The sequence below is a fragment of the Dermochelys coriacea genome, chromosome 1 (genome assembly GCF_009764565.3).
Source record: "Dermochelys coriacea isolate rDerCor1 chromosome 1, rDerCor1.pri.v4, whole genome shotgun sequence".
NCBI lineage: Eukaryota > Metazoa > Chordata > Testudines > Dermochelyidae > Dermochelys > Dermochelys coriacea.
The window spans coordinates 8,961,692-8,981,750 of NC_050068.2; the positions used below are offsets into that span (position 1 = coordinate 8,961,692).

At 42.4% G+C, this 20,059-nt stretch overlaps 1 protein-coding gene across 5 annotated transcripts in view; it reads left to right on the plus strand.

The window, feature by feature from the left end:
- SLCO2B1 (solute carrier organic anion transporter family member 2B1) overlaps positions 1-20,059 on the plus strand; it is a 113,079-nt gene that overhangs the window by 63,385 nt on the left and 29,635 nt on the right. For all 5 annotated transcript variants that reach the window (XM_038416026.2, XM_043504017.1, XM_043504018.1 and 2 more), the window contains 4 exons: positions 398-506; positions 10,763-10,927; positions 17,198-17,390; positions 18,216-18,375. In XM_038416026.2, coding sequence (XP_038271954.1) covers positions 398-506; positions 10,763-10,927; positions 17,198-17,390; positions 18,216-18,375 — 627 coding nt within the window. The remainder of the gene's footprint in view (positions 1-397; positions 507-10,762; positions 10,928-17,197; positions 17,391-18,215; positions 18,376-20,059) is intronic.

The following is a 20,059-nucleotide window of genomic DNA, read 5'->3' on the forward strand; positions in this document are numbered from 1 at the left end:
TTCTTGGTATCCTGGTCAAGTTCAAACAGAGACAATTGTATTTTGCCTTTCTAAATTCCTCTTGCAGTTTTGGATACAGTATTCTTCATTTCTTGCCCACAAATACTGTATATATTGCTGTTAAACAGCTGCCACATCTCATCCCATAAGTGGCTGCCTCTCCATGGTGGGTAAAAAGATTCTTATTTAACATGTTAACTGTTTGAGAGCCTTCTCGAGTGCAACACAGGGCATTCTCTTTATCCCTCTGTGGATGGAATGCTGGGCCATAAATCAGAATGAATGTGTTTTCGTTTCTTTAAATAACACAGCTGTGATGCAGCTGTGAAGGAGCAAGCGAGCTCAGTAGAACAGCTGTCAGGTGTCCAAAACTGACAGTCTCTTTGTCTTTTCTCAGGTGGTGAAAGGGAGCAAGAGTGAAGTTAAGAGGAGCAAAGATCTACTGAACCAGCTTAAATCCAAATCAGAAATCATGCAAAGCCTATCCTTAATCCAGTTCATAAAAAGTAAGTTGGTGTTTTCCCCTCCTTGGAAAGTCTCTGAAGTGACTCCTCTGCTCACCCAAGCATATATCGCCTCCTGGCAATGAGGAGCTTGCTGCTTAGATGCACCACCAGTGATAAAAATCTGAGATGGGACTATAACTTGCTCCATGTATACAGCCTGACTCTCAGATGCAGCTTTAGCACATAGGCAGGATACAGTGTGCTAAAGTTTACTCTGTAGAGCTCTTATTGATCTGATAATGCAGAAAGTTTACTAGTGTATCAAACAAAGTACCTCATGCCTCCCCGTATTAACCTGAATGCCCTATTTTTGCTGTTAGTTCAGCACTTTGTAACAGCGGGCTCTCAACCTCTCACTGCACTGGTGGCAGGCAGGACCTTATGCAAACCAGGAAATGGGGGCCCACACCTCAAATCTAGCCACCCCATCCTGAAGCAGGGTCCAGCGGGAGTGGGAAGAGCCTGTGGGAGTTTTGGCCTGGCACAGGGCCCACAGGGAGAGGGAGGAGCCTGCTGGAACCCCATCCCAGCGACTGCTGGAACCCCGTCCCAGCACAGGGCCCACATTACATGGGAGGAGCCTGCTGGAACCCCGTCCCAGTGCAGGGCCTGGAGGACTCTGCAGGAGCTGTGTCCTGGCACAGGGCCCAGAGGAGCAGGAGGAGCTCCCAGAAACTCATTCCTGGCATAGGAGTTGATCCTTGCCACATTGCTGCTGTTGCTCAAAAGTACTCAACTTTCTCCACCTGTCTAAAGTCATGCCACCAAAGCAGTTACCTCACTTCTTTCTTAAAGGGAACTATGTCTGAAGGACCATGAGTGGACATAGGCTGGGAACAGTCGGTCCCTCCCAGTGCAATAAGTAAAATGGGCTCTGCTTAGAAATAGAATTTCTAGTGGTAAAAATTCTGCTGTATAAAATGTCTGTGCCAGATTATCTTCGTCTATCACAGCTAGCTTGTCTAGAAGTCAGACTTGTCTAATGTACTATGGTGCTCTTATAAGTACAGCTAAGGTGTCTCTGTGCTGGGGTAGGTCAGTGGGTTTCATTCTTGGAGTGTATTCTTGGAGGGGTTTGGAGGAAATAATCCCAACTGTGGCTCTCACTTATGAAAAGTGACTTTCTGATATTGGCATCATGTCTGCTTCTTCTGGGCTTCCTAACTCTGATCACTATAATTTTCTGGAAACCCTGATTTTTATTACCCCCAATACAGAGCTGACCCAGCCATGGGAGAGCGAGCTGGAGTCTCTTTGGCTAGTTACACAATTCACTTGCTAGTTCTATTCTAAATTAAACAAGCAAACTGGGGTTTTTGATCACCTGTTGCCCTTGTTCCATTATCATTTAGGAATATCTTGTTGCAACTGGTACACTAAGAAAATTTGCTATGGAACCATTGCCAGGGAATGAATTCACAGTGCACAGGCTCACTTTTCTGTTTGGCTGCAAACAGACTTTAAATGTAAAAATAATTTCCTCTGCTTGATAAAGGTGGGAACAGATTTACCTTTTCTTCACCTCGAGTTGTGAGAGCAGCAGACACAGAACATGGGAGTCAGGATTATTTACTATTATTGCTGCAGCAGTGACCACTGGCATCAATCAAGCTCAGGGCCCCAGCGTGCTGGATCCTGTACAAATACATAGGAAGCCACATTCCCTGCCTCAAAAGAATTTACAATCTAAAGACCCGATCCTGCAAATTCTTATGCACATGAATAAGTGAAGATTGTGGAACTATTCAGCATTAATTTATCAGCACTGTTATTTATTTTTAATAGTATCCAAAATCCTCACTCAGGATTGGGGCCCCATTGTGCAAGGGGGCACTGAACAAATATACTGAGGGACATTGTCCCTGCCCCAAAGATCTTACAATCAAAAGTTATACACACTGTGTTACTGTTTGCATTGTGGTAGCACCAACGGGCTCCAATCAGAGATCAGGGGCCCACCATGCTGGGCACTGTATATATACATAACAACAAGATGGTCTCTTCACCAAAGAGTTTACAATCTAAGTATAAGATGAAAGCTAACAGGTGGGGACCACAAACAACCAGGGGAAGTGCAAGGTAACAATGAGGTGAGACTTTGCAGAATTAGGCTCTAATATACGACCAGCTTTAATCCATGAATGTAATGAACAACAGGAGGAAAGGGAAAGGAGGAGGGAGGGAAATTGTAATAAGATTTCCTATGTGCACAACTAGACAGTAGACTATTTTCAGTTCTTTTTCAAAGATACTTGCCTTTTCTGCAATGTTTTTCATCCCCTGGGTATTTCTACTGAAATTTCACATCTTCCAGTTTCTGTTTCCAATTCTCTGTTAACCCTCCACATTCTCTATGGCATGAGCTGAGATTCTTAAGATATACTTAATATATCTTATACTATATATTTAGTCCTGCCATGAGTGCAGGGGACTGGACTAGATGACCTCTCAAGGTCCCTTCCAGTCCTACGATTCTATATTCTAAGATCTTCCAGGTAGAGACCTAACTGTAAAGTGGCTAGTGCTACATAACTAAGAAGTAATAACACTTACTAAAGACTGCACTGGAAGTGGCATTACAGAGCTGTGATGCTGACAATCAGTACTGGATTGCATTATTGGTACAGTAGTCTAGAGACACAAATAGCCTGTTCATTGTTAGCATTTAACACTGATTTCTAAAAGCAACAATCGCAGCAGCATTCAGTTGCAAAACTTCTGCCCCATTATATTAAACTATCTGATATTCCTAGATCATGGCTAAATAAGAGCCTTATGCCTTTTTGTCTGGGTTCACTGGATATCTACATTGTTTGCCTGCTGCTCTTAAGGCAGTATTGTTCTTTTGTTCCAGTACAGAATAACTAGCAGCAATGGATATCTCTCTAGGCTCGATGTCCAATAGGATACTATGTAGGCAGACTATAAGTAGGCAGACCTGGTTGTTAAGGGGTGTGTGTGTACAGTACGAAGAGAGATAAAATGTTGATATCCAGTACCACTTTACATTGGTCAGTCACATTATATGAGTGACCAATTAACATCAATGGAACCAGAATTTGGATTAAATCTGGAGTAACGCCAGTGAAGTCATAGCTCATCCCCAGTTTTCCCCAGTGTAACTGAGATTAGAATTTTGTCCCCAGTTTCTATGATTTGCCTTATTTATTTTGTTCATTCTTTCTGATGCTAAACTTTGTTTTATTTGCTTTAATAGTCTTTCGTGCACAGCAGCTTATAAAAACACAATAGCTGCAAAGTCTCCAGTCTGAATAATCAATAAATTTTTATACTTCCTGTTGCTGAAACAGAGGCAGAGTGAAATTTATTTGATGGAGAAATAAAGGGAAAAAAATCCAATTTTTACTCCACATTGCTGTTTTGACATTTTAATGCAGTAATATAGAAGTTTGGCACGGTAATCAGTATCAAGGAAACAGTTGTCATGTCACAAGATACCGACATTTCACTAAAATCTATGTCAATAATGAAGCTCTGGACACTGTGGATCACTTCTGCTCTCTCGGCTCAATTCTTACCAGCTCACTTAACCTTGATAGGGAACTTGATGCTAGAATCAGCAAAGCTTCTGTTACCTTTGGAAAACTTACCTGATGTGTTTTGGAACAGCAAGTTGCTAATCCTGAATACAAAGGTGTCTATTTATCAGACTTGTGTCCTTAATACCCTCCTTTACAGTTGTGAAAGCTAGGTTAGGTACCCCAAGCAGGAGCAGAGATTGAACAGTTCCCACCTCCACTGTCTTAGAAAAATCTTTAGAGTTACTTGGGACCAACAGATCACCAGTACGAGATCCTTGAGAGAACCAACCTATAGTCTATGCAGAGTACGCTGGATGTTCGCAGACTTTGCCGGCTGGTCACATGGAGTGTATGTCTCAAGATCGTATTTTGAAGGCTGCGCTGTATGGCCAATTTAAGAACTGCCCACGATGCAGTGGAAGGCCGACGCTCCCATACAGCGACAAAGTCAAGCAAGGCCTCAAGAAATTCAGCTTTCCCACTGACAACTGGGAAAATTCTGCACACAATTGCTCAGTTTGGAGAACCCGGGTTAAGACTGGAGCAGTCACTGCAGAGAGACTGCAGAGAGCCCAGAGGCGAACCAGGAAGCAGAGTGTGCTTCAGCTTCCATTTGGCAAGTGGACCTGTAGCCACTGTAGGAAGGTTGCCACTCACACATCAGGCTCTTTTCCCATACCATTGCTAAGCACCACTGATGGACTAACTTTGTCATGTCTCCTTTCATCTGTCAAGGTACTGGATGGCCATATATAGACGGATCAGTAGTTTCTTAAAAGAAAATTGCCCTATTTTGCTCATCTTAACTGTCTAAAAGTTCATAGGGTGAGGAGTGCTTACTGCCCTGTCGAAACTCTGAAGTGTAGCTCTTTAGTGTTTTTAATTACAACCCACATTCCTGAGCATTAATGCTGCAGGTGACCATCTTGCAGAAGTGGGGTATCATGCATGACACCGGGAGTGTGACAGCCTTGTGGAAGAGAAGACATTAAATCAGTTCCCCATGGTTTAACTATTATTAAAAAAATGACTCTTTAAATAAAGTGTTTGCTCATTCAATATTGAATACCACATTATGCCTTCTCTCTTTAAAACCAATATGAATGGGAGGTGTGTGGGCAAATAATCTGAATACAGGGCTAGGAACCTGGAACTTGGAGAATCATAGGAATTAGAGATGGAAAAGACCTATTATGCCTTCTAGTCCATCTTCCTGGAGCCACTACAAGATTGTTCCCTATATTGAATTAGCTAGTGCATTGTTGTTTTCACACAGCACAAAAAGGCCCCAGTGCCTGACTAGCATTTACACAGGAAGGTTACCAATCTAAGTGTCGGTGCTGCTCAGTGTGAGTAGGGGTAGCAGCATCAGTACCTGAATGGGGATTTAACACAAGAAGATTTTCCTGATATTCATCCCAAATTTCCCCTTTTTAATTTAATCATATCGCTTGTAGTTAGATCCCCAGGTTCCACACTAAATAATTCCTTTCCCTCCTTAGTGTTTACACTCTGTAAATATAAATATTAATAAATCTACACTCTATAAACATTTGAAGATCCAATGTTCTAGGTGTTAGTGCTATGTATTATTTATGGGCCAGATCTCGAGGCCGTCCTGACTCAGTGTTTACTGAGCCTTTACTCAGGCAAACACCCATTGGCTTCAGTGAGTTCGCTCTGGATTTGGCTCATTATCAATATTAAAGCACTTTCAAAATAGACTTACAGGCTTTTGCACTGGGCTACCACAGTGACAGGGCTGAGAGATGGCCATTTCCCGGACTGAGCTTGCAGATGCCAATTATAATTAGAAATGTTTCTTTTGGAAAGGAAAATATATTTCACAGTGTATTCCCAGTGGAAAGTGCTCTGCCGTCTGTTAGCTTTCACACTGCTGGCTGAACAGAACGGGAAGAGCTTTCTTTTAAAACTGATGGCTTAAAAAAACCCTACTTGGAGCTGAGCCACGCTTTGGGACAATTCCATGTTGCCCACAAGTTTATGTTGCAATTCAGCAAAAAAATTGAGTATATGTTTAAGGCCATTTGCTAATCAGCCAAACACTTAAGTGCTTAAACTGCTTCTTCCATGCATTGCTGAGTTGGGCCTTAAATTGGTCAGTTCAGCTGGAGCAGAAGGAAATGCCCAGATGAGCTATTCCATTGATTTAAAAGCTACAAAATGAAAATGACCATTAAAGAACAAATTGTGCTATCACCTACACCCGATCAGCCCTGTTGGCTTCAGTGAGGTTACATGGGTATACGTGAGAGCAGAATTTGGCCCTAGAGGTCTGATCTTGTACCACTGAAGTCAATGGGATTTTTTTCATTGACTTCAGTGAGACCAGAATTGGGCTCTTACTCCCCCAGTCTGGACTCCTTCTCCAGAACCCAATCCTGCACAGTGCTAAGCTCTCCCAACTCCTCTGGAAGTCACGTGGAGTTGTAGGTGCTGTGACTCTTCCAGGCTCAGGCCCAATGGGAGAAGATAACGGTTTACAAATATTTGAGGAGTGAATTTCAAGGGTGGGAAGAACTGTGTCTAAAACAGTTAAATGAATCATAACTAACAATAAGAGGATGAAATGGTGTATGGGGAAAAATTCAGGCAAGTCATTGGGGATGTTTTCAAATAATGAGGTCAGTTCCCAAGGGAAGTTAGCAAAGCTCCAGCACCAGAATTACTCCAAATTAGAAAAGCCAGAATACTACAGGGAGCAGCCATGGCTCCTGCGCAGATGGTCTGGATGACATTGGGCTACATCCTTTCACAATGGTACTCCCATTACAGTGACTGGAACTACATGTATGACTCAGATTTAGCTTCCAATAGGCCATTTCCATCTCTACTGTCTATGGTTCTATTGAGGGATGTTCAGCATCTGTCCCTGGGACAGTTCGGTGGGCAGTATTGTGCCCAGGAGATGAAGTGTGGTATGGGATACAGAGATGGGCAGATATGGGAACTATTAGCTGCCACATTGAAAATGACAGAGGTCAGCCCGAGAGTCCTAGCCAGGAGGAAGCAGTTCTCTGACAGGAGAGGCTCATTATACTCCAGTAGGGCAGCACTAGCTATATGTGTGCCTGGCACTGTGCACTTAATGCATGCATCAGGCAGACAGTCCTGAGACAGGGGGAAGGGAGCTGAGAACAGACATACTCAGTGCATAGCAAAAGTAACTGGGCACTGAGACCAAAGGAGGGGAGGGGAGACCATCCATTAAGATGAATAAAGCATTTCACACCTCTCAGACATATAATTCAGGCTTCATTCCTCACCAGGGGGTGTTTTCATTCAGTTGGGACCACCCCACTGAGCTGAATGGGTCACTTCATACCCACCTTGCCTGCTGCCAATGGGTGGGCAGAATCCTTGTCCCATGCACAAGGCCCAGTTGTTAGGTAGGAGCTCTGGAGCTCAACTCTCTTCTTTTTCTCTGCCCACACACACTCCTCACAGCAATATCATCCTTCCGAAGGCCCCTCCAAATCTACCAGGGTTTTAGAGTGGCCAGGAGGAGGTAGGAGCTGGTAGCTGAGTGAAGAGGTGTGCCCAGAAAGTACCTTTGTGGCCACCCACAAGTGCCCCTTAATTATGCCCACCTCACCACTTTCTTGATAAGGCAGAGATAAGCCCACAAGCCCCTAACTTGTGCCCTTCCAGAATGTTGAGTTCACTCACACTGAAACCTCTGAAAACCAGGAAATAGGGGGAAAGTACACAACACCCCCACCCCACAACCTTAACTCTGACCTCTTTGAGTGATGCCCCAACCTGCCCCTGACAAATAGTGCAGCACTCTAACCTCCCAGATAATACTGAGCAAAACAGGGACAGCATACATGAGTGCTATAGGAGAAACTATTACACCTTGTCTTCATTAAGGCAAACATTTCATTTAGTCAGGCTTAGGATATGTTTACGCTGCAATAAAAAAGCCATGGCTGGCCTGTGCCAGCTGACTCGGGCTCACAGAGCTTTGGCTAAGGGGCTGTTTAACTGCAGTGTAGATGTTCGGGCTTGGGCTGAAGCCCAGATTCTAGGACCCTGAGAGGTGGGAGGGTCTGAGAGCTAAGGCTGCAGCCGGAGTCTGAACATCTACACCGCAATTAAATAGGCCTGTAGCCTGACCTCCATGAGCTCTAGTCAGCTGTCACGTGTCTAACTGCGGTGTAGACATATCCATAGTGACCAGGAGTTAGCTACATCTGGCCTACAGCTCACCACTGTGCCTTCTCTGCATCCCAGAGCTGTGAGATGTTACTAAGACAAATCCCCAAGGCAAGGATAAACCACTGTGGCCCTCTGCTTGGATGACTTGCATAACTCAGGTCCCTGATCCCTAGAGAGCAGATGCTGCTCACCGCATCTGGCAGGGTCTGCTCTGGCAACCTGTTGCCACTTAGTCCCAGTATCATTTAACACAGCTACTCCTAACACCGTGAAGGGCAGTTTTAGTGCCTGCAGAGTCATCGCTTTTTTAAGGCCAGAAGGGACCACCATGATCATCTAGTCTGATTTCCTATATAACACAGGCTAAAAAACTTTCCTGAATTAATTCCTATTTGAACTAGAGCATAGCTTTTAGGAGAAAAATTCCAATGTTGATTTAAAAGAATTGCCAGTGGTGAAGAAAAATGCTGGCAAATGATGGGTCACAACACAGAACGTGGCATAGTTGTTATCTCTGCTTATTGAGGGGCTGCCCACACTGACCCACATTTAAAATTTATTTTTAGTGGCTAGTGCCGGCTCCAGGGGTCAGAGTTAAGATTATAGCATGAGGTAAAAAGTCTGCTATGCATAACATTTTGGATTCTGTGATATTATGGTGGTAGAATGTGTTTAGCCAAATGGCTTTAGAACCCAGACACACGCCGACTCAGGATGTTAGACCACAGATTGCCCTCATTTTGGAAAAGGTGCCAGGCATTTTCTCATCATTTGTGAGTTGCTCAGACTTCCTGAATTCATGGCACACATTTGTTGTGACCCGTGGCATTATTCCCACACACTAAATGCCACATCTGGGAAAACAATTTACTGTTAGTCTGGAAGGGATCTTCAGCTGTGTTTTATTTAGTTGACACAAAGATATACAGAGCATTGCAAGGAACTTTACTATTTATAGAGTGGTAGAGGCATGACTGGGACAAGAGGTTCCTACTTAGTAGGAAAGACGACTTTCACGCTGCTGGACTGAACAGAATGGGAACAGAATTGGAAATTGCATTGTTCCCCCTGGTGGGTGTTATCCATTTTTTCTGATTCCTCGTTCGAGGGGATTGTTTGTTCTGGTGCCTGGGCTGTGCAAGTGAAACTGTTTTCTCCTCTGCGTTGCAGAGCAAGGAAGGAGTGCAGCCCCTAGGGCGTTCAACTTAGTTTTTCTTGTCTGTAATCAAAAATGTATTTTTTTATGATCAAAAGAAAAGGATGCTGGAATTGCAGCAGCAGTGAACAAGGAAATAAACCTTTTACAACTTCACAGCTGTTTTCTGAGTTCCTTATAACAGAGGACTTGCAGGAAGCCCAAGGAAAGGAAATTCACAGGCAAATGACAAAACAACATTGGGCCGTGTGAGATACATACTATACAAGGGACCAAACACCCAGACTCCTAGGTGCTTCTCCCGACTCTCTCACTGTCTTACCAGGTGACCCTGGTCAAACCACAGACAAGATTGTGACTGGCACCTGCATGGGTTCCCTTTCCTGTTCCCAGCACAAGAGCCTGATGTATTCACAGTCCCTGCACTCCATACTACTCCCCACATCTGCCTTCCTAGGGGCACAATACACTCAAAAAGGGGAAAGATCAGGCTTGTGCCTTCCTGCTCCATGGAGCAGGCCATGCACATCATGGCAAGGTGGAGGCTACATCACCCTAGAAGATGGTTCCACCTCCAAATATACACACCCATCTGTAAAGCAGGAAGCTCAGGGAGGGGGCTGCACCACAATGCAGTGTTGCATGGAAATGGCACAGTCTTGTCCTTAACCTCCCTGTGCCAGTTTCTTCAGCCACACAGAGAGGATAATGATACTTAACCACCTTTTGTAATGCACTTGGAGATCCTGGGGTGAACACGGCTACAAAAGTGCATTACATCCGGTGTGTCCACATAATGAAAGAACCTATTGCAATCCACGCATATCAGGAGACACAGTAGGGGTGCTTTAAGAACCTTAACTCTGAATGTCCTGACTCATACATTTAAAAACTTGAAGTTGCATTAACTCAGGTCTTTTATAGTTGATGTGTGTGTGCATATTTAGAACTGTAGTAAATACCATTTGAAGGTCTTAATGTGTGTATGTTTCAGCAGCTGAAAAATATGAAAAGGTCTTATCAGTTAATCAAGTCTATTCAATAGATATGGAGATGCTCCTTGCTGCCCCCCTTTTCCAGTTTCCGCCATAGCTGTTAAAGATTTATTAGCACGGTAGTTGGCTCAATAGTTTTGTGTATGTGTGCTGGCTGACCTGGAACCAATGCTGTGTCACCTAACTGATTTCCAGTATCTGTTTAACACACCCCCTCGCTAGTTGTCTCTCTTATATTATTACTACTCTTATCACTGTATTATATCATTCTAAGTATTATAATGGTAGTGGGATGCATGCTAACCTTCATGAGATGGAAATTCCCTTTTGCAGCCAGCTCTGTATATAAATTTTTGTTACTGATTCTCCTTTTCATTTCAGACTTTCCTCTGGTTTTGTTGAGAAATCTCCGGCATCCAGTCTATCTGCTGGTGGTTTTGGCCCAAGTCAATCTGTCCGCCATGGTTGCCGGTTTAGCAACATTCATGGGCAAATTCCTGGAGAGGCAGTTCTCCCTCACTGCATCATTTGCCAATATGATCATAGGTAAGTACTGCCTGTTACTATGGAGACATTCCAGCTCTTACTGTAAATGCTAGGGAGCACTGAAGCCCTTGTTTCCTGATAGGCTACCCCAAACTCAATGGAATTTTACATAGGAGACAGCAAAACTCAAACAAAACCCAGTTCACATGACAGCAACCAGATACATGCAGTCTGATCTGTCCAGAAGTGAGGTAAGGCTGGAGATGGGTGGGGCTCATTTACAAGGTTGGTCAGGAACAGGTCTACAAAAGTATATTCAGCATTCTCTGAAAATGACTGAAGAGCATACAGTTTTTCAGAGGGAGTTTTTCTAGTGGTTATCTCACAGGAATTGGACCCTTGAATTCTGCTCCTTTCTCTTCCATTGAGCTAGTTATGTGACTCTGGGCAAGGCACGTAAGGTGTTTGTGCCTCAGTGTCCCCTTTGTTAAATAGATATATGGTGCACCTATCTATTTAAGTGCTATAACTCTCTTTCTGTGTACTGCACCTTTAACTCTCTGTGGACTCAGGTCAATGCAATCTCCCTCTCTCAGATATATTCCCAGATGCAAACATTGGCTGGGGGGTGGAGTGGATATTCTGTGACCTCTTAAACTAAAATAAAAATCATTAGGACTAAAAGTTATTATTATATTATTTATTTGTACAATGATAGTGCCTAGGAGCTCCAGTCAAGGACCAGCACCCCATTGTGTTACGTGCTGTCCAAACACAGAACAAAAAGGTGGCCCCATCTGTTTGCTCTTCATGTATGGAGAAATCAAAGTAAGATGATATCAGAGTTCAGGGCAACTGCAACTATATTCCCACTCCATGGTTCAGCAAGGGCACCCACTCTCAGGCTTTCAGCTCCCCAGCCATGGCCTCTTTTGTGCAGAGACACACATCTCACTCCCTCCTAACTAGCGTATTTCCAGGCTGCACAGTTCTCTGCTTACACTGTGAATTCCCCAGCAAGTCAGACTGCCTGAGCAGGCCTCCTTTGCTTTTCTCCTCAGAAGCTATAAACAGCATAATTTCACATGGTTTTAAGTTACTACACAGCCCTTTCTAAGCAAGCACATTTATTCTTAAGGTGAAAGTATTACAGAGAAAACATATTACAAACAATAAAGAACCTACACTCATTCTAATAAGCTTATCAGAGATCACCACCGTCATCTCCACAAAGGCTCTGGTTGGTGTCAGCCCTTTCAACCCTTCCCTAAGGATTGGGGCCCTTCCTTTAGACAGAAGGTGCTGTCCATTTGCTGGATCAGAAGGAAGTCCCTGACGCATTTTAGACTCAGGCTCTTTATCCAAAAGTCCTTTCTTTGTCAATTGGTTCTCTAGAAAATCCAGTTTGAACCAGTATATGCGAGCCTCTCCAGGGGATGGTACCTCTTGGGAGGTATTACAACCTGAGTGAATTTGCTTAATCGCTCTCCACTGTTTTTAGTTCCTGGAGGGTAGTGAAAGAAATCACAAGTGTATTCCACACCCTATGGTCCACCCAGCAAAGGCCTGATTATCTTTGACTTAAGATGTGATAAAAGGAACTCAACTGTGGATGGTGTTTGAGAACAGATGTCAGGGAAGAGTGTTAAATATCAAGGGCCTAGTTCCCCAGGAAGGAAATGTAACTGAGAAGTAACTAAAATATTTTAAGAGCTCTGAGATCATCCCCAGATGATTCATCGATTTTAAGTTCAAAGGAACTATTTTGATCATCTAGCATGACCTCCTGTATAAAACAGGCCTTAGGGTTTCTCCACATGGTGACTTGGTGCCCAGCAAGATGGGGTGTAAATCTACAGTGTTATAGAGTGCCAAGCACTCATGGGCTATGGGACCCTGCCACTGCGTACTAAAAGTTCGGTAGTGCACTTTGATCTCCTGCGGTTTCAAACAGAACTTTTAGCTTGACGTAGGAGAGTCCATATGGCCAGTGAGTGCACGGCTCAGTAGAGCACCATCGATTTACACCCCAGATTGTCATGCTCTAACTCTCCATATAGACATGCCCTTAGCACATCAGCAATTGGTTCCTGCATCAAAAAACAATGACAAAAAATGTGGAAATGGCAGAAGTGATAAATGACTTTTTTGTTTCAGTTTTCACCAAAAAGGTTAGCAGTGATTGGATGTCTAACATAGAGAATGCCAGTGAAAATGAGATAGGATCAGAGGCTAAAATAGGGAAAGAACAAGTTAAAAATTACTTAGACAAGTTAGATGTCTTCATGTCACCAGGGCCTGATGAAATGCATCCTAGAATACTCAAGGAGCTGACTGAGAAGATATCTCAGTCATTAGCGATTATCTTTGAAAAGTCATGGAAGACGGGAGAGATTTCAGAGGACTGGAAAAGGGCAAATATAGTGCCAATCTATAAAAAGGGAAATAAGAACAACCTGGGGAATTACAGACCAGTCAGCTTAACTTCAGTCCCTGGAAACATAATGGAGCAAATAATTAAGCAATCAATTTGCAAACACCTAGAACATAATAAGGGGATAAGTAACAATCATAATAGATTTGTCAAGAATAAATCATGTCAAACCAACCTAATAGCTTTCTTTGACAGGGTAACAAGCCTTGTGGATAGGGGGAAGCAATAGATGTGGTATATCTTGACATTAGTAAGATTTTTTATACTGTCTCGCATAACCTCATAAAAAAGCTAGGGAAATACAACCTAGAGGGAGCTACTATAAGGTGAGTACATAACTGGCTGGAAAAACCATTTCCAGACAGTAGTTATCAGTGGTTCAGAGCCAAGCTGGAAGAGCATATTGAGTGGGGGCCTGCGGGGATCAGTTCTGGGTCTGATTCTGTTCAATATCTTCATCAATTATTTAGAAAATGGCATAAAAAGTACACTTATAAAGTTTGTGTATGATACTAATTTGGGAGGGGTTACAAGTACTTTGGAGGATAGGATTATAATTCAAAATGATCTGGACAAACTGGAGAAATGGTGTGAAGTAAATAGGATGAAATTCAATAAGGACAAATGCAGAGTACTCCACTTAGGAAGGAACAATCAGTTGCACACATACAAAATAGGAAATGACTGCCTAGGAAGGAGTACTGCGGAAAGGGATCTGGGGTCATAGTGGATCACAAGCTAAATATGATTCAACAGAGTAACACTGTTGCAAAAAAAGAGAACATCATTTTGGGATGTATTAGCAGGATTATTGTAAGCAAGACACGAGAAGTAATTCTTTCGCTCTATTCCACGCTGATTAGGCCTCAACTGAAGTATTGGGTCCAGTTCTGTGTGCCATTTTTCAGGAAAGATGTGAACAAATTGGAGAGAGTCCAGAGAATAGCAACAAAAATGATTAAAGGTCTAGAAATTATGACCTAGTAGGGAAGATTGAAGCAATTGGGTTTGTTTAGTCTGGAGAAGAGAAGACTGAGAGGGGACATAACAGTTTTCAAGGACATAAAAGATTGTTACAAGGAGGAGGAAGAAAAATTATTCTCCTTAATCTCTGAGATAGGATGAGAGGCAATGGTCTTAAATTGCAGCAAGGATGGTTTAGTTTGGACATTAGGGAAAACTTCCTGTCAGGGTGTTTAAATCACTGGAATAAATTGCTTTGGGAGATTGTGGAATCTTCATCATTGGAGATTTTTAAGATCAGGTTAGACAAACACTTGTCAGGGATGGTCTACATAATACTTAGTTCTGCCATGAGTGCAGGGAACTGAACTAGATGACCTCTTGAGGTCCCTTCCAGTCCTATGATTCTACAGTCAGACCCATTCATTTGGTTGACCTAGAGTGGATCTTTTAGGAAGACTCACAGTCCTGATTTAAAGACTACAGGAGACTGAATTCACCATGTCCCTAATAAGGTGTTCCAATGATTAATTACCTTCATTGTTAAAAATATGCACCTGATTTCTAGTCTGAATTTGTCTAGCTTCAGCTTTCAGGCATTGGAACTTGTTATTCCTTTGCCTCCTAGATCCTCAGCTAGCAGAAATCTTTTCTCCATGTAGATATCTATATGCCATGAGCAAGTCACGTCCTAATCTTTCTTAAACTAAATAGACTGAACTGTTTTGTATCTTGTTGTAAGCTAGATTTAACAGACCATAAATCGTTCTTATACTTTTTTTTCTGAATCCTTTCCAATTTGTCAACATAATTTTTATTGTATTATTATTTGCATTATCATACTGCCTAGGGACCCCAGTCATGTACCAAGACCCCACTGTGTCATACAAACAGAACTGCCCCCAAAAGAGCTTACAATCTAAGCATAAGACAACAGATGAATTCAGGTGGACTGATGGGGGAGTACAAAGAATCAATACGACAATATTGGTCAGCATGCCAGCCAGTGGTCTCAGCATATCTGCAGCTTAACCATGGTCAAGTTTTTATAGGCAGCATGGAAAAGGAGAGTTTTAAGGAGGAAATTGAAGTAGAATAAAGATGTTGCTTGGCAGATACTGAAGAAGCATACCTCCCAAGCATGAGGGGCAACACAGGAGAAAGCCCGAAAGCTCTTGTTGGAAAATTTAACAAGTGGGCGAAGAGGCTGGCATCATGGGCTGATCAGAGGCAGAAGGTGATATTTCTATAGAGAATGAGAGACAATAGGTAGGGTGTGATAGATAGACTGTGAAGGGCCTTGAATGTTAAAATAAGTAGCTTATGTTTGATGCGATAGAGAAGGGAGAGCCGGTGGAGGGATGCAAAGAGAGGGGTGACATGGTCAAAGTGACAGACTAGGAAAATGATTTTTGTAGCAGTTTTCTGAATAGATACAAGCAGGGCAAGCTTACATTTGCCAAGGCCAGAGAAAAAGCTGTTGCAGTAATCAAGATGTGAGATGAAGAGCATTTTAGGTGCATGGATGGCTAGGAGAGGCCATATCTTAGAGCTGTCATGCAGAAAAAATCTGCAAGACTTAGACATAGCCTGGGTGTGAGGACCTAGAGAGAGCTCCAAGTCACAGATGACACCCAGGTTATGGGCCTTAGTGACAGACAAGATGGTAGTACTGTGTACAGTGATCTAGAAAGGAGATGTGTGGTGGGCTTGAGGGGGAAGATTAAGATCTCTATTTTAGTCATGCTGAGCTTGAGCTGATGGCTAGTCACCCACGAGGAGATGTCAGAGAGACAAGGGATATTTTAATTTAGACAGAAGGAGATGGGTCTGGAGTAGAGAGTTAGATATTTTAGAGAGTAAACACCAGAACTGAAATGGTAATCTAGTAAGGATCTCAATCATGCTATATACAGAGGTCAGACCAGATCCCTACTTTTATGCAATTATCCCCTGCTGATACATCCAAGGATCATGTTTGCTCTCTCAGCCACTGCTTCACTCTGGGAGCTCATAGTCAATTGATTAAAAGAAAAGGAGTACTTGTGGCACCTTAGAGACTAACAAATTTATTAGAGCATAAGCTTTCGTGAGCTACAGCTCACTTCATTGGATGCATCCGATGAAGTGAGCTGTAGCTCACGAAAGCTTATGCTCTAATAAATTTGTTAGTCTCTAAGGTGCCACAAGTACTCCTTTTCTTTTTGCGAATACAGACTAACACGGCTGCTACTCTGAAACCAGTCAATTGATTATTCGCTATGATTGCTAAGTCCTTTTCTCAGCCACTGCTTTCCAAAGTACAGTCCCCCACTTTGATGTATGATCTTAATTTAGTTGTACTAAAATGGATGTTGTTCAGGTTATCTCAAATTATCATGTGATCCAAATGGTTTTGTAAAACTGACATGTCCTTTTCATTATTTATCACTCTACCAATTTGGGTGTCATCTGCAAACTTTCCCAGCAATGATTGTATAGTCTCTTCCAGATCATTGATAAACATATAAAATAGCACAGAACCAAGAACAGAGCCTGCTGGTAGAAATTCCCCCCACTGGATGATGCTTTCCCATTCCCTCCTACAGGAGATAGTGGGCCTCATGGGGAGAGCCCTGGGTTGGGCCACAGGAGACATGGGTTCTATTCTTGGCTCTGCCATTGGTCTGTGGGGTAACGTTGGGCAAGTGACTTCACTTAGTTTCTCCCTCTGTAAAATGGAGACATGATTCTTACTTCCTTTGTAAAGTGCTTTGACATCTACTGATGAAAGATAACATGAAAAAACAGGGAATTATTATTTACAATTACATTTTGAGATCTAACCGTTACCATTTAATCCATTTACTATGTTCTGCGTTGACTGGAAGGTGTTGAAATATTATCACAGATATTTGGATCTTAACTCTCTTGCTCTTGTTTCTGTTCCCAAGGTTCTGTGAACATCCCTGGGGCAATGGTTGGAATAGTGGCAGGTGGAGCCATCATGAAGAAGTTCCAAATGACTCTGAAACAGTGTGGCAGCATGTGTATCATCGGCATGCTCCTCTGCGTGATCTTTGCCTTTCCCCTTCTCTTCCTGGGCTGCCCTACACAGAATGTTGCTGGCCTTAACTACAGACGAAGGTACCACTCGTAAATATAGACCATAAGGTTGTCCCCTGACACATTTTCATTGGCTGACTGATTGGTTTATAAACTGTTCCTTTCCACATGCACTACACAAAGTTTACACAGGAATTAAACCAAAAAAAAATTCATGAAAAGGTCACAAACTCCATAAGTTTAATGAATTTTATCACAAATAATTCAAAATCAAAAATTCATACTGGAAAATGCTTGACTCATCATTCACTGGTTGATAATTTACCAAGATGTTAACATGGAGAGAATATTTTTGAAATAATGGCCACCTCTCTACATGCTGAAATGAAGGCAGACCCTTACCCTCTATTAAGAAAACTCGCCCCCCTGGTAGAGAGCGAGTTTTGACTACTCAGTGTGTGGACTGTAGTTTAGAACAGAAAGAGCCTACTCACACACAGTGATACTACAGAAGAAAATAGTAATTCTGAATTGGGAATTTTTTACTTTTACATATTCCTGATGTGGTACCATTAGTTCTCATGAGCTGCTAAGCTCCACTTGCATGGGGTGGTAGTAGTAGGAGAAATATATGGCACAAATATAAGTGGCTGCATGCTTTGTTCATGGCCAGACTTTCAAATTTTTGAGAGGTTTTTTTTTTTTAGAGGTACAAGAATTAATCTATGGAAATTATATTTTCTGTGGGTTTGGCAGAGTCCACAAATTCACACTTTCAGTGTTAAGCAAGCAAGCTCTTGTTCTCTATATCTACATACATATGGTATACTACATAAACCCACAATGTATATATTAATATACTCTGAAACCTATATTAATATAGTCATATCTTTCCTTCTACTGTAGCTCTGGTGTTGAACAACACTCTTTTGAATGTAACAGTAAATGCAACTGCCTCGATAAGGCCTATAACCCTATATGTGGGGCTGATGGGATTGAATACATCTCTCCATGTTTTGCTGGCTGTGAAGTTGTAAACTCTGATGTGGTTGAAAATAAAGTTCTGGTGAGTAAAGTTTTTTTTCTTCACTCAGCACTAAAGCCCTGACTTGGCATTGGTAATGAGTCAGAGTCCAATGCAAAGATCAATGCTGATAATTCAGTGATACTGTTTAGATCATCTGTGTAGCAAGAAAATCTTTGGCCAGATCTACACTAAGAAGTTAGGTCAATCAAGCTGTCCCTGAGCAGCATAGTTAAGATGACCCAACCCCTGGTGTAGAGAGTGCTAAGTGGATGGAAAAAATATTTTATTACCCAGCTACCAACTCTCAGGGAGGTGGATTAACTACAGTGACGAGAAACCCTTTCCCGTCACTGTAGTGAGTGTCTATGCTGAAGTGCTACAGAGGTGCAGCAGCAGTGGTGCAGTTGTGTTGTTATAGTGGTTTTAAGTGTAGACATAGCCTCTGTCTTTACTGTGAATTAGACTCTCACATGCCTCTTAGATGCCATCTCTTTGCATCACTGCTGAAAGTAGTGCCGACAGAGGACAAATGGAAAGTCCCAGGAAATTCTTGGCAGAGATGTATCCTCTTAAGCACTCTCCAGTGTTTTGCTGAAATTTGTAGTTCAATGCCTTGTTCAGAGCAATACTTCTGCAAGTATAGCATTCAAAATGACAGTGAACAATGAGTTTTCAGAAAGATCAGGCAAGCAAAATATGTTTCCCACTTCTACTGCTTTTAATCAGCTCAGGTTTTGCTATTGGGGCCTTTATTTAATCTTTAATATATTCTATGCTTTTCAAAGGCACCCACTGGTTTTTGGCAGTGACAGTGCCAGGGTTTGCTGTGCTCACCTCACAAGTCGTCCCTTAAAAGGGCCCTTTTCATAATTGTGTTTTCTTGTAGTGTAACTACACTATGGGATGGCCATAAATAGATATAGAGAGCTCTGGTAATGCAGTGGGGACCATGGTGTACGAGCTAGTGATGCGTTCATATCATAATGGTGTTAGTGCCCAGAGGTGGATAGGTTTGGTAATGGTGTCAGCAGTGGCTGAAAGTTGCTACCATCTGATGGCTGAGCAGTGGCTCATGAGAAATGAGTTATTATTATTATGTATTTGTATAATGGTAGCACGTAGGAGTTCCAGTCAACTAACAAAATCATCCAAAGCACAGGACTTGGTGGTGATGGGGGACTTCAGCTACTCAGACATATGTTGGGAAAATAACACAGCAGGGCACAGATTATCCAACAAGTTCTTGGAATGTATTGGAGACAAGTTTTTATTTCAGAAGCTTAGGAGAAAGCTACTAGGAGAGAGGCTGTTCTAGATTTGATTTTGTTCTCGATTTGATTTTGACAAAGAGGGAGAATTTGAAAGTGGAAGGCAGCTTGGGTGAAAGTGATCATGAAATGGCAGATTTCATGATTCTAAGGAATGTAGGAGGGAGAACAGCAAATAAAGACAATGAATTTCAAGAAGCAAACTCAGGGAGATGGTAGGTAAGATCCCATGGGAAGCAAGTCAAAAATAATTGAAGACAGTTGGCAGTTTTCAAAGAGACATTATTAAGGTCACAAGAGTAAACTATCCCTCTGCATTGGAAAGATAGGAAGTTCGGTAAGAGACCACCCTGCCTTAACCAGGAGATCTTCAATGATCTAAAAATCAAAAAAGAGTCCTACAAAAAGTGAATACTAAGTCAAATTACAAAAGGTGTAAATAAACAAATAACACA